Genomic DNA, 11949 nt, shown 5'->3' with positions numbered 1-11949 from the left:
GGCTGCATCTAGGGATTGGGCCTGCCCTCTGCCACCCAGGAACGGGCCTAAGCCAGAAGGTCGTTATCTCCCGAGGGGTCCCAGACTTTGAGAGGGCACAGGAGGGACAGCCCCCCTCCCCCCCAAGTGCACAAATTTTTGTGCACCGAGCCACTAGTGATTTTATAACCCACTCGGCCTGCTGCTGGACAGTGGCTCTAGCAGGCCTTGGCCCTTGTCCCCCCTTCCCCTACCACACTTCAGTTCAACCCCTACAGCCTCCCTTGTAGACTTTAACAAGTACCTAGTTGACCTTGCTTCCAGTTTCTTCATGTTTAATCCATCCTTCCAGAATCAGTCCAGCTTTAAAAATTCTGATGGTGGCCTCCCAAGTTTCGCTTTGTCTATTCCTCATCTTTCCTCCACATTTTCTCTCCTTTCCTCTACTTTCCCATGATCCCCAGGAATAGTATCTTCTCCCAGAGGCCTTCTTCATTCATTAATTCACTCACTCATCCACTAAATGTTTGCTGAGCATACAGTGTGCTAGAATTGGGAAATAGTCTTGAGCAAGGCAGACAAGAGTTAACACCTGCAGTGGGGTGTGTAGGGGCACCTATGGGTCCCCCTGGACTCCCTTTCCCCCCAACTGTGGCTTATTGAATTCTGATGGGGCCATTAAAGCTATAATGATCACCAGGGACCCAGGCTCCTTCTGTCACATTGCTTTACCATCCGTATTAGATAACATCCACCTCAAGATCTAAGCTGGCTGTTGGTGCTCCAGCCATCATGTCTGCATTCCAGCCAGCAGCTCCAATTTCCCCATGCGTACAATCGGGATAATACCTGCCTTGGAAGATCATCAAAAAGAGGAGATCAGACCAAAGTGTCTATTGTGGAGCTCCTGTGATTAGGCAGAAACTCCCAGAGGCTCTTGGTAGGTAGGACGAGGTTCCCTCCATTGTGCAATGCCTGCTTCCCAGAGCCCTTACCCAGTGGGCCCTCCAAGGAACTTGGCAGCCTGTGGGACTTCAGCAGGTTCCCTTGCTCATCTCTCTGACTCCTGGGGCAGTAATCACGTAGGCACCACCCATGTTCAATCCACCACCACTTAGACCCCAAGGGCAGGGCCTGATTCTCCTGCAGGGACCCTGCCACCCAACACCCAGCCTGCTTCTCTGAAGGGGAAGGTGGGGGAGGGGGGGTGGCCTACTGTTTGGTGCAAGAGCTATTGTTGCTAAGTAGCTGAAATTGTGAATCACCAGAGAGTAGGGGCGAGTCTGGGTTCCGTGAGACTGGCAGGGAATCAGCACAGTGTCAGGGCCTGAAGAAGAGGGAGTTCACCAGGATCAGCCATGGAATTTGTGGGGCCCAGTGAAAATGAAAATGTAGGCCCTTTGTTCCAAAATTAAGAATTTCAAGATAGTGACAGAAGAGCATTAAGCCAAGCACGACCCTGGAGTCCCAGCCCAAGGAAGTGATGGACAATTTTAGTGTCACCTGGAGGCCCCATCATAGAGGATTCTAGAAGGGACCTATGGCCCAGGGCCACTTCCTGGGACAGAGAGGCCTGCTCTGGGGCCTAAGGCTGAGCATCTCTGGGGGTATGTGGGGTACTGGCCTGGCAGTGAGAAGCTGCTTTTAGGGGAGGCTGATCAGGAATGGCATCACTCTCCTCTGCTGGGTTTCTTCAGAGTCCTATGATCCCCTGTGTCACACTCCCCTGGGCAATGGTGGTCACAATATGGATTCCCAGGTCCAGCCCAATCCCAAGAGGCAGGCTTTCTTCAGCTGGGGCCCAGGGATTGGCGATTTTGGAACAAGCTCTAGCATTGCTTCTTAGGAGATTCTGGATTTGCCAGCCACCCCCGCCCCCCCGCCCCCAAATAAACCTTGAGAACAACTGGTGGGCTGCTTCAGTGGCTGGAGTGTGGATTTATTCTGTAATATTTGAATGAATTTACTCAGTTTACAAATGGCCTCGACCATCCTGTGCTAGGAATTGTTTCTTGCCATCTTTGGCCCTGGACGGCCTTGCTAAGTGAAGCTTCAAGAACATGCTCCTTCTCCAAGCTGCTGCTCCGAGCAGGCGGGAGGGAGCATCTACCCTCCAGCACCCTGGGGTGGGAGGGGGCTGGAGTGTGGATTGTGACCCCCAGATGGGTATGCTTAATGTGTTTACTGCAATGAAAAACGAGAACAGGCTCGGAAGACTCGTGTCTTTACTGTCATTTGTAGTCCTCCTCGTGGAATCCTGCAAAGGACACGGCAGAGCCTAAGGCAGAACCCAGCTGACACTGGGAAAGAAGAGGCCATCACAGTGCACGCCCCGTGGGCTTCGGGGCCTTCCAGCAGAGGAGGTGTATATTTAAAGACATTCTCTCTGTCTGATTTCATCTAAGTCTTGAACGCTAAGCCCAGACAAACATTGTGATCATCATGGACTTGGGGTTTCTACAGTCAGCGAGTCTCTTTCTTGCCATTTCCTCCCTGCCACTACCCCGCACACCTGGCGAGGGCCGAGGTGGGCCCAGCACTCCTGCTTGACGTGAATGAGATAAAATATTGGGGACCAAATATACTGCAATATACATTATTAAGAAATGTTCTAATAACAATTGGAGCACAGAACTATTGGTATAGATATTTCCAAAGAGAGAAACATTTGCATTGCGTTAGATGGCACTTCCTAGACTAGAGGTTTGTCTTTCTTTGCAGTTGCTTTTGGGACAGGACTCTCACACGGAGCAATCAAGTGCGTGTTGCTATTGGGACACAGATTGAGAGTTTAAAGTTCAGGGCTGTCCAAGTCCTTGGGATTTGTTTGTCCCCAGAAAAGATCTCAACTTCAATCAGTTAAAGGTGGGACCTGCCCAGGGTCACCGTTCTCCAGGATCACCAATTCCAAGGCAGGCATTCTGGAAGATTCTGTGGACCACACTGCAGGCACGGCTATTGGTGCAGCTTTGGCGGGATGGAGGGCTTCTGAATGCACCACTGGAACAATGACTGCCTGGGCCCCCTTGGATCAGACGTGTTGCAGACTCAGCGGTTGGCTTCATGTTGTCTGTAGCCTTGGACAGTCCCACAGTCCTTCCTGGTGCTGGTAATCCTTCTGGTGTTAATTCTTAGCACAGCAGGCCTATTTCTGTGACTTGTTCTTTGAGCCACATGGGCCCACGGGCTGCCTGCCATCTAGGGACACGCTGTGTGGACCTTTAGAGTCTAGAAGTGGGGCCCTGGGACCTCCCTGCTTCAGCACAGGACAGGAGGCCGAGGACAGTCTGTCTACGAGAGGCCATGGGGTGCAGTGCGGAGACACGTCTTTCCATCACAGGGGCACCAGAGCAGGGTCTCCGTGGATGAGGTCAGCGTGGGACTGACCAACAGCTATGGGACACCCTTCCTTCCTGGGCTGTGCCTGAGTTTTAAAAATCACGGTGAAAACTGGACTGGGCTGAATGGAGAAGCCCAACGCAGAGGTGCTGACCTGCCCAGCTTGGTCTTTCCAGCTCAGCGGGGTGTGTGGAAGTGGCCTGAAGGTCACAGTCCAGCAGACGGGAGAACTACGACAGTCAGGAGGAAAAGATGATCCGGTGACCCCCAGGGGAGCCACTCAGGTACTCAGAACCAGGTGTGACCTTCAGCCGTGGTGAACAACAGTTTTCTTGGGGAGGAACAGCATGTCCTTTCAGGGTGCACATGCCCTGGGATCCTGTGAGTCAGAGTCAAGGTCACTTCATGTAAGAGGCACGACTGTTGTGGAGCTCGAGGAGGCCAGGCAGGCCTGGGGAAGGGCCTCAGTGCTACATACCCTACAGGGAGTGGTTCGGGTCGCTGCGCTCCCGTTTTACCAGGGGCTCACCCAGGCTGCGGGCATCCGCATCGGCCTCACTGCTCCGGTCTTCACTGATGTCATCTGTGGGGTTAGTGTTGGGGAGAAAGGGGTGAGTGGGGGGTGACAGGAGGGAGGGAGAGAGAAGCACATCCTCAGAGGCGCTCAGGCATGAACAAACCTCAGCTCTGGTCTGGTTAACCTGGTCCTTCCCGGCCTTTTTATCCGTGACTTCTCTTGACCAGTGCTCATTTGCCTGGGTCACATTCCTGGCAGGTTTTCCCTTAGTGCTTGGTCCTCCCACCCCTCTGGGGGCAGGGAATGGGCTGGAGCTGGAGGCCTTTCTGCCCTGCTACCTCTTCAAATCCTCCCTCCCACCTCATTCCTGGCTGTGGCCCTGCTCCTTGGAGCCTGGCTTGGGTGCCCATGAAGTGCCACACTCAAGTAGGAGAGGACAGGACTACTAGGAGGCATCACTGGGACACCTACTGCTGCCTGGGTGTCACCCTCTGTCTGGGTGCCAGCTCCTGAGTCTCTCAACCCACCCGAGAAGCTGCCCTGATTTTCCACCAGGCCACTCACAGGAGTAAGCCTCATGGGAAAGCCACGGACACACCCACCTTTGTCCAGCAGTGTCAGTGACAGGGAGGCGAGGTCGTTGAACTGAAAGAGAGAAGACCAGCGTCAGGCCCTCGGCAGAGTGGGTCCTCGTGAGTGTCAGCAGTTAAAACAGGCTTTTGCTTTGTAAGTGAGGGCTTCTTATATAAGAAGTAGCTATGATGCTATGTGTCCCCTCTGCCACTTCCTGGGTTGTGTCTAAGAGCTACTAGAGAGTTGAGGGGGTGCTGACTGCTCAGGCCAGAGAAGAGACAGGGGCTGTGGCCTCTGAATAGTGACAGTGAAGGAATAGCTGGCATTTATCAAGGGCTTATTATGTTCCAAAAGCTGTATAAGTATAACCTCATTTCTTCCTCAAAATAATCCCACATGACCCAGAAATTCCACTCCTGGGTAGATACCCAAAATAACTGAAAATAGGTGTTCAAACAAAAACTTGTACACACGTTTACTGCAGCACAATTCACAATAGCCAAAAGGTGGAAAGAGCCCAAATGTCCATCAATAGATGAATGGACAAACAAAATGCTGAACATCCACATACTGGAATATTATTCAGCCACTAAAAAGAGCAAAGCACTGACACCCCCTACAACGTGGATAAACCTTGAAAACATGATGCTCAGTATGAGAAGCCAGAGACCAAAGGCCACATAGTGTGATTTCATGTGAAATGTCCAGAACAAGCAAATCCAGAGACAGATTCATGGTTGCCAGGTGCTGGGAGGAGGATGGGAATGGGGCTTCTCTTTTGGGTGATAGACTGTTCTGGAATTAGATAGAGGTAATATTGCACAACACTGTGAATGTACTAAATGTCACTGAATTGTTCACTTCAAAATGGTTAAAATAGTAAATTGTATGTTATATGTATTTTACCACAATAAAAAAAAAAGGCCTGTGTTTGAGGCCTCATTCAGAGGCAGGGTATCCTGCTCAGAATGAGAATAAAGACTTGGCCGAGGAGACAGGATCTGAACCCAGGCCTGCAGGCTCCAGCATGAGAGCTCTTTCCTGCCCACTGTCCACTGTGTCATACTCAGCAGACTCCCTCACCCCTGGAGACTTCTCTGGTCCTCACCTCTCCCATCACAGCAATGGGTGTCTCCCCGGTTGCCTTGGCGACGCGGTGCTCCACCAGATAGAACATGTACTCATCATACAGCAGGCGTATCAGGTGGAAGGAGCCGAAGCTGGCAGCACTGCGCAGGGTGAGGTCTCGGATCACCATGGAGCTGGGGGACGGGCAGACAGAGGCTAGGCACCTTTTGGGAGCACGGAGCCCCACCAGGCAGGCGAACCAGGCTTTTCTTCAGCTCTGGGGTCGTCTGGGGACCTCTTAGACCTACAAGGGGCATGCCAGTTGCCAGACCACCCCCATGTCCCAGTGTAACTCAGGTGGGGACAGGCAGATGGGAGGTGAGCAGGAGCAGTGGCTCTAAGAGGCCACTGAGAACATAAAGGTGACAGTCTCTGACATAAGCCTTAGAGACCGCCTTTGGTAAGGAGTCTTTTCAGCGCCATAATGACTCCCCAACAGCAGGCCATCTTTCCCAGCCTGCCCTGTATCCTTCCCTCTTCACTCTGTGGTTTAGGTGCCTAAAAACAAGACAGAATTTCAGGGTGCCTTTGCCTCTGGGTTGGCAAACTAAAGCCCACTCCAGACCAAACCTAGCTTACCACCCTGTTTTTATACAACCTGAGCGCTAAGAATAGTTTTTACATTTTAAATGGTTGGGGGAAAAGTCAAAAGAAGAATTATTTTTTGACCCATGAAAAGTATCTGAAATTCATGTTTCAGTGTTTATAAATAAAGTTTTATTGGCACACAGCCATGCCTATTTGTTTACATGTGTATGCCATGTGCCAATAAAACTATTATTCAAAAATACTTAGTATCGGATTCTTTTTAAAGAACAAAAAGTGACCCCTGATCTCAAGTAACATGGCACCCAACCAGAAACCCAGGTCTATACACACATCTGCCATGTAGTCCCAAACACTCAAATGCCCATTTCAGAGCTCACCTACTCTCAGCTAAGTCTAATCACTATCGTAGCAATACAAGACATAGGCAGGGCAAGACGGGAAGGGAGACACAATGTAAATACAGACTATTACAGTAATTAAATAAGGGGTTATCACACTGGGGTGCTCTGATGCCTTGAGCCTAGTAAGCAAACCAAAATCTAAGCCATGTCAATGTCTGAGAGTGAAACTTACAAACAAGGAGTCACAACTAGTTCCCAAATAAGGCAGCTGCTCGAACTGTAGCCAGTCAAATCATGTCACTGCTTTGCTTCCTCATTTTCTCCATAACACCTTGTCCTCATTCCTGTTGGTGGAGGCTCCTGACACTTTGGGTTTCACGCTGACCAATTCGAATTGGTATTTGTTCAAATGTTTGGAAATTTTAATGTCTCAGTTTAACTTTTAATAGGCTGAAAATGTCCGTACTTGTATAATCACAATGGGGCTGCAGGGAGTTAGTAAAGACAGCTGTGACATTAGTTTATTTAATCTTTTTGCATCTCTGGGCCAGCGTGTAGATGCACTCTGAAGGCAGTTTTGTTTAGCCACAGAAAATGACAGCTGGCTTCAGTTGGTTGTGGCTTTGAGATGGCTTAGGGTGCTCTGTACAAATCTGTGCGGGTGCCCGAAGACCGTGATGCTTTATCTCACAGGCTTATTGGCCAAGCGAGGGGCACACTTGGCATCACATGTTGTCATGGTGCGCCGCCTCTTCCCTCATGGTCTGATTTGGACTGAAGGTGAGATGCCTTAGGAAGAGTAACCAACGAAGGAACCCATGTGGTGACTGTGTCCAAACTGGCACTTTAGAAAGTAAAGGTCACTTGAAGAACATTCTTGAATGCAAAGGGTGTGCTTTTAAGTGGACAGGGTGAAAGGGCTCAGGGTTTGTGATACGTTTTCTCTTTAGAAGCTTCTTTGGCTCTGTACGGTCAACTCCCCTTAGTAAATGAAGGGCCGTGGACTGCAGGTCTCTGGGAAGGAGGCTCACCCCCTGCTCACCTCTCGCTACCTCTCCCTCCACTCCCCACCCCAGGAAGCTGTGCTTGGTTTGAGATTGTGCCAGTTCCCTTCTCCAGGAGCTCTTTGTCAGACACAAGGTAACAGGTCTGGACGCTCATGACAACTCAGGCTGTTCAAACACTGTTTGTTAGGGGACCCCATGTCCATACTCTTCAGGTCTCACCTCCCATCTGTGGCCCACCCAGCTCAGTTCCAACCTCCCTTCCCCTGAAACCCCCCACTTCCTCCTGTGCTGGCACTCTGTACCCACTACCCCCAACCTTGGCATCTGGTGCTATGCTTCAGTTCAAGTAGCTTTTCTGAACCATCTCCAGGTATGTTTCGGGTACTCCACACGGGCTGATAGCTTCCTGCAGTAGGAACATTAGTGGAACTGCACCAGGAGAAGCTCAACCTGAGCATGGTGATCCCTCATGAAGCTTGTGCCCATCCCTGTACCGTTTTCTCGTGGATGCTACAGAAATAAGTCCCTTAAACCCAATAAAATGAAGTCAGGTAGTGTTTCATCCTTATAGCGAAAAGTGCCCATGACACAGAGGCAACGGCCCCCTTCAACTTTAGCTGTGTTCTCGTTTTCACATTTCTAAGTCATAGGCTCATTCTACTGCTCTCGACTGGTCAAATCATGACTTTCCCTGAGACACGCCACCACAGGCACTGTCTCTGTACCAGACTCAGGGGTGCACCGCCTTCTTCATCCGTCATCTCAATGTTGCTTAACAGCACTTTTTGGCTCAGTGTTCCCTTATGTGACAATGGGGTGTTAAGCTCACAGCTGAGCCAGGCAGTATATTAGGCTCACATTTCCTTCTTTACTCACTCAACCCACCTTTAGGGGCTGGGAAAGGTGCAGTGGAAAAAACAACATCCTAGCTCTTGGGGTATGTGCTCGATCACAGAGGAGACAGACAACCGATAGGCAAAGAGAGAACAAGGTGACAGGTGACCATGAGAAAAAGCAAGGCATGAGGGACAGAGGAATAGCAGGAGCGTGCTTTTACTTAGGGAGGTCTGGGAAGGCTTCTCTGGTGATGATCTAGCCACATGGCTAAATGGGGCAGAGGAAGGCAGTGTAAGACCCTGGGGTGGCAAGGCTAGAGTAGAAAGTGAGGAGGGAGTTGAGAACAGGGAGTTACTGGGCAGTTGGCTGAGAGACCAGGGAAGTTTTTTTGTTTTGTTGTTTTTTTAATAAGACCCAGATAGTAAATATTTTCAGCTTTGTGGCACATGGTCACAACTCTGCTAAGGATCCATAAACAGTGAGTATGGCCTAGTGTTAATAACAGTTTATTTGCACAATCAGGTGAAGCGTGGTCTGACCTGACAGCTGTAACTCCCTGTTCAGCTGGATCACGCATGGCCTGAAAGCCTTAGAGTGGCTATCATTTTCCTGGGGTTAACTGATCTCTGGCATGTGTCCCTGACCAGAATTGAACCTGGGACCCTTCAGTATGCAGGTGAATGCTCTATCCACTGAGCCAAACCAGCCAGGGCAACTGACCCTTCTTTAAAAATGTTCAATTTTCTATGTATTTATCACTGAGACCAGGACTCCCCTGCAGAACTGCTGGGCTGCTGTTAGCAAGCACAGTCCGTGTCTTCTGGGCAGTGTCCCTTCTGAAGCCCCAGTTCCCCTGCTCCCTTCTACAAAGGTTAGAATTGCATCTTGGAAACAGTTTTCCTTCAGAATTCTGAAGATACTGCTTTCTCTGTACCCAGACTCACAGGAAGAACTAGATCCTGAATTCTAGTTCAGTCAGAAGACACTGTTCTGGTTCTTAGGCCTTCAGTGTGGCCTGTCACTTTTCTTGGACGCCTTTTCGGTTGTCTCCAGCCTAATACTCCACAGGGATGCTCCGTGGGGAGGGTGTCATTCATTGTATTGGAAACACGGCAGCTTCTTCAGTTTGGAGGCTGGTGCCCTTCAGTTCTGAGACAGCTGCTTGATTATGGTTTTATTATTTTCTTTCCCTCCATTTTCTGTCATTTAAAATAATTAGTGAACCTTCTAGATCAAATCCTTTCGTTTTTCTTTTATGATTTTTCTCACATTTTTTTCTTTCTTCATATTTTTTCCTCTCTCATATTTACTTTCTGTGACAGTTTATGTGTCAACTTGGCTAGGCTCTGGTGCCCCGTTATTCAATCAAACAGTGTCCAGGTGTTGCTGTGGAGTTATTTTGTGGCTGTGGTTCCCATCTATCACCTCTCGACATAAGTGAAGATTACCCTTGATAACATGGGCCTCACCTAATCAGTTGAAAGGCCTTCAGAGCAAAACGGAGGCTTCCCTGAATAAGAAATCCCACCATGGCCTGCAGTGTTGCCTGCCTGAGTCTCCAGCCGCTGGCCTGCCCCACAGATTTCAGACTTTCAGGCCCTCACAATTGCATGAGCCAGTTCCTTGTAATACATCTCTTTATATATCCTATATAATAAAACCCTGATATGCAATCGACTGGACAGCAGAACGACCGGTCACTATGATGCGCACTGACCACCAAGGGGCAGATGCTCAACGCAGGAGCTGCCCCCTGGTGGTCAGTGTGCTCAGGCAGAAGCCAGGCTCACGGCTGGCAAGCTCAGTGGCGGTGGCGCCTCTGCTGCAGGCAGGCGGTAAGGAGCGAGGGGTCCCGGACTGTGAGAGGTTGCAGGCGGGCTGAGGGGCCCCCTGCCTCACCCCTCCCGCATGATTTTCTTGCACTGGGCCTCTAGTTAATATATAATAATTATTTCTATATTCGTATACAATTATGATTAACATGTATTTACATATATAATTTAAGCTATATATACTCTCGACACACCTGACCCTTGCCCAGTACCATTCTGCAGGGACACATGGGACCACAGGGGAAGTGACGCCGGTTTCTGTCTCCTGCTTGCACTTGGAAGTGAGTGACTAAAAGCCCAATGGTTGCTCCCCGTCTGGCTCACTGACCTAACTGACCACCTCACAGCACCCCCCAACTCTTGCTCTCACTCATTGATCCGCCATCATCTGCTCTCCTGTTCTCCTTGTTCTGGGGATTTATGCCTTTTCACCACTTCCTTTACTGCCACTTTGTCGAGTTCTGCTGGGGAGCAGAAATAAACACATGGGCTCAAGCTGCTATGTTTCTCCAGAAGGCTCGATGACGATTTCTGTCTGTGGAAGCTTGCCACCTACTTTTAGGCCACAGGGTGCCTCTGGGCCTGACCCTGGGAGCAAGCCTGTCAGATGAGGCCTACAGGTTGGGCCCTGGTTTGGGCTTTTGGCTACTGAAGGCGGGACCTCTGGAGCCCTCCACTCCTGCCCTTCCAGAGTTCTCGGGGAGTTCAAGGGGCACTTACCTATAAAAGGTCGGCTTTCAAGGGCTGGGGAGAAGGTGGTTGCCGGGCAGCCTTGGGGAAGCTGGGGCTGCCCGCATGCTGCTTCAGGACCTGCGTGACCACGTTGTCGAGCCAGCTGGCCCACTGGTCCAGGGAGCTCTGCTGCTGCAGGGTCAGCTTGAAGTCCTGCTCTAGCCGCTGCACCACGCTCTCCTTGCACTGGCACACCCACGAGGCTTGCTCCTGCAGGTGCAAGGGCGGGGGTCAGAAGAGAGAGTCAGTGACAGCCCCCGCTACCAATGCCATGGGTGAGAGCCCAGGGACCCAGACTGCGGCCATCTCCTGAGCACCAGCTCCACGTCTGACCTTAGGCCGAGCATGCACCCATCCTCACCCGTGGCCTTTTCCAACTGCAGTCAAGCACCATTAGTACCCAATCTCATGGGGACGGAGACAATGGAACAGAGAGGGAACCTGTCCCAGCATATAAGGACTTAAATCCAGGTTTCCCGGACCTATATCTCCAATTATACCATGTCTTTGGTTTTATTTTTGAGTGGTCACTCTTGTGAATGTGTGTGTGTTTAGTGGGTTGACCCAGGGCCTGAACTTGACATAAATACAGTAGCAGGATCCATTTACTGACAGCCTGAACTTTTCTAGGCCCAAAGAAAGAACCATGAATGTGGCAATAGGAAGGTACAATTTTAAAGAAAATGAATCTAGGTGATGGTCACAACTCTGAGAGGCTGAGAGATCCTGAAGTGGAGACCTGCGGTCCTTGGGTGGGCCGACCCTGAATCTAGTTCCTGCAGCAGAAATGTGCGCTGGGTTTGCTATGGCTGCAGATTGAGGGTTTATGCCTTTTTCTAAGGGGTGCAAGTCCAGTCCAGAGGGGTTGGGGTCACGCGCACATTGTCCCTGCCTTGCAGTCTGGTCCTGGAGCCCCATCCAGGCTGTGGGGAAAGTCACCTGCACGTTGGCAAAGTCCACGCGGTTGAGGTCGCTGAGCATCTGGTTGATCTGGGAAGTGTTCTGAAGCACGGCCCGAGCCGCCTGTGCCAGGTGGTTGAGGGATGTGTATCTCCGCAGGGTCTGGGCGAAGGCGCTGACCACGCTGACCTGTGGCCAAAGACGGCATGAGAGGG

The 11949-nt window shown here is 50.7% G+C and overlaps 1 protein-coding gene across 8 annotated transcripts in view; it reads right to left on the bottom strand.

Moving 5' to 3' along the window:
* Positions 1-4437: 4437 nt before the first annotated feature.
* Positions 4438-11949, bottom strand: part of RFX2 (regulatory factor X2) — an 85782-nt gene continuing 78270 nt past the window's right edge. For all 8 annotated transcript variants that reach the window (XM_015564279.1, XM_015564278.1, XM_015564283.1 and 5 more), the window contains 4 exons: positions 11774-11923; positions 10823-11044; positions 5517-5670; positions 4438-4480 (listed from right to left, as the gene is read on the bottom strand). In XM_015564279.1, the coding sequence (XP_015419765.1) occupies positions 10823-11044; positions 11774-11923 (372 nt within the window). In that variant the 3' untranslated portion in view covers positions 4438-4480; positions 5517-5670. The remainder of the gene's footprint in view (positions 4481-5516; positions 5671-10822; positions 11045-11773; positions 11924-11949) is intronic.

Source organism: Myotis davidii, unplaced genomic scaffold, assembly GCF_000327345.1.
Source record: "Myotis davidii unplaced genomic scaffold, ASM32734v1 scaffold341, whole genome shotgun sequence".
Taxonomy (NCBI): domain Eukaryota; kingdom Metazoa; phylum Chordata; class Mammalia; order Chiroptera; family Vespertilionidae; genus Myotis; species Myotis davidii.
The sequence above is the reverse complement of the archived record's forward strand: the minus strand, read 5'-3'. Positions and strand labels throughout refer to the sequence as shown.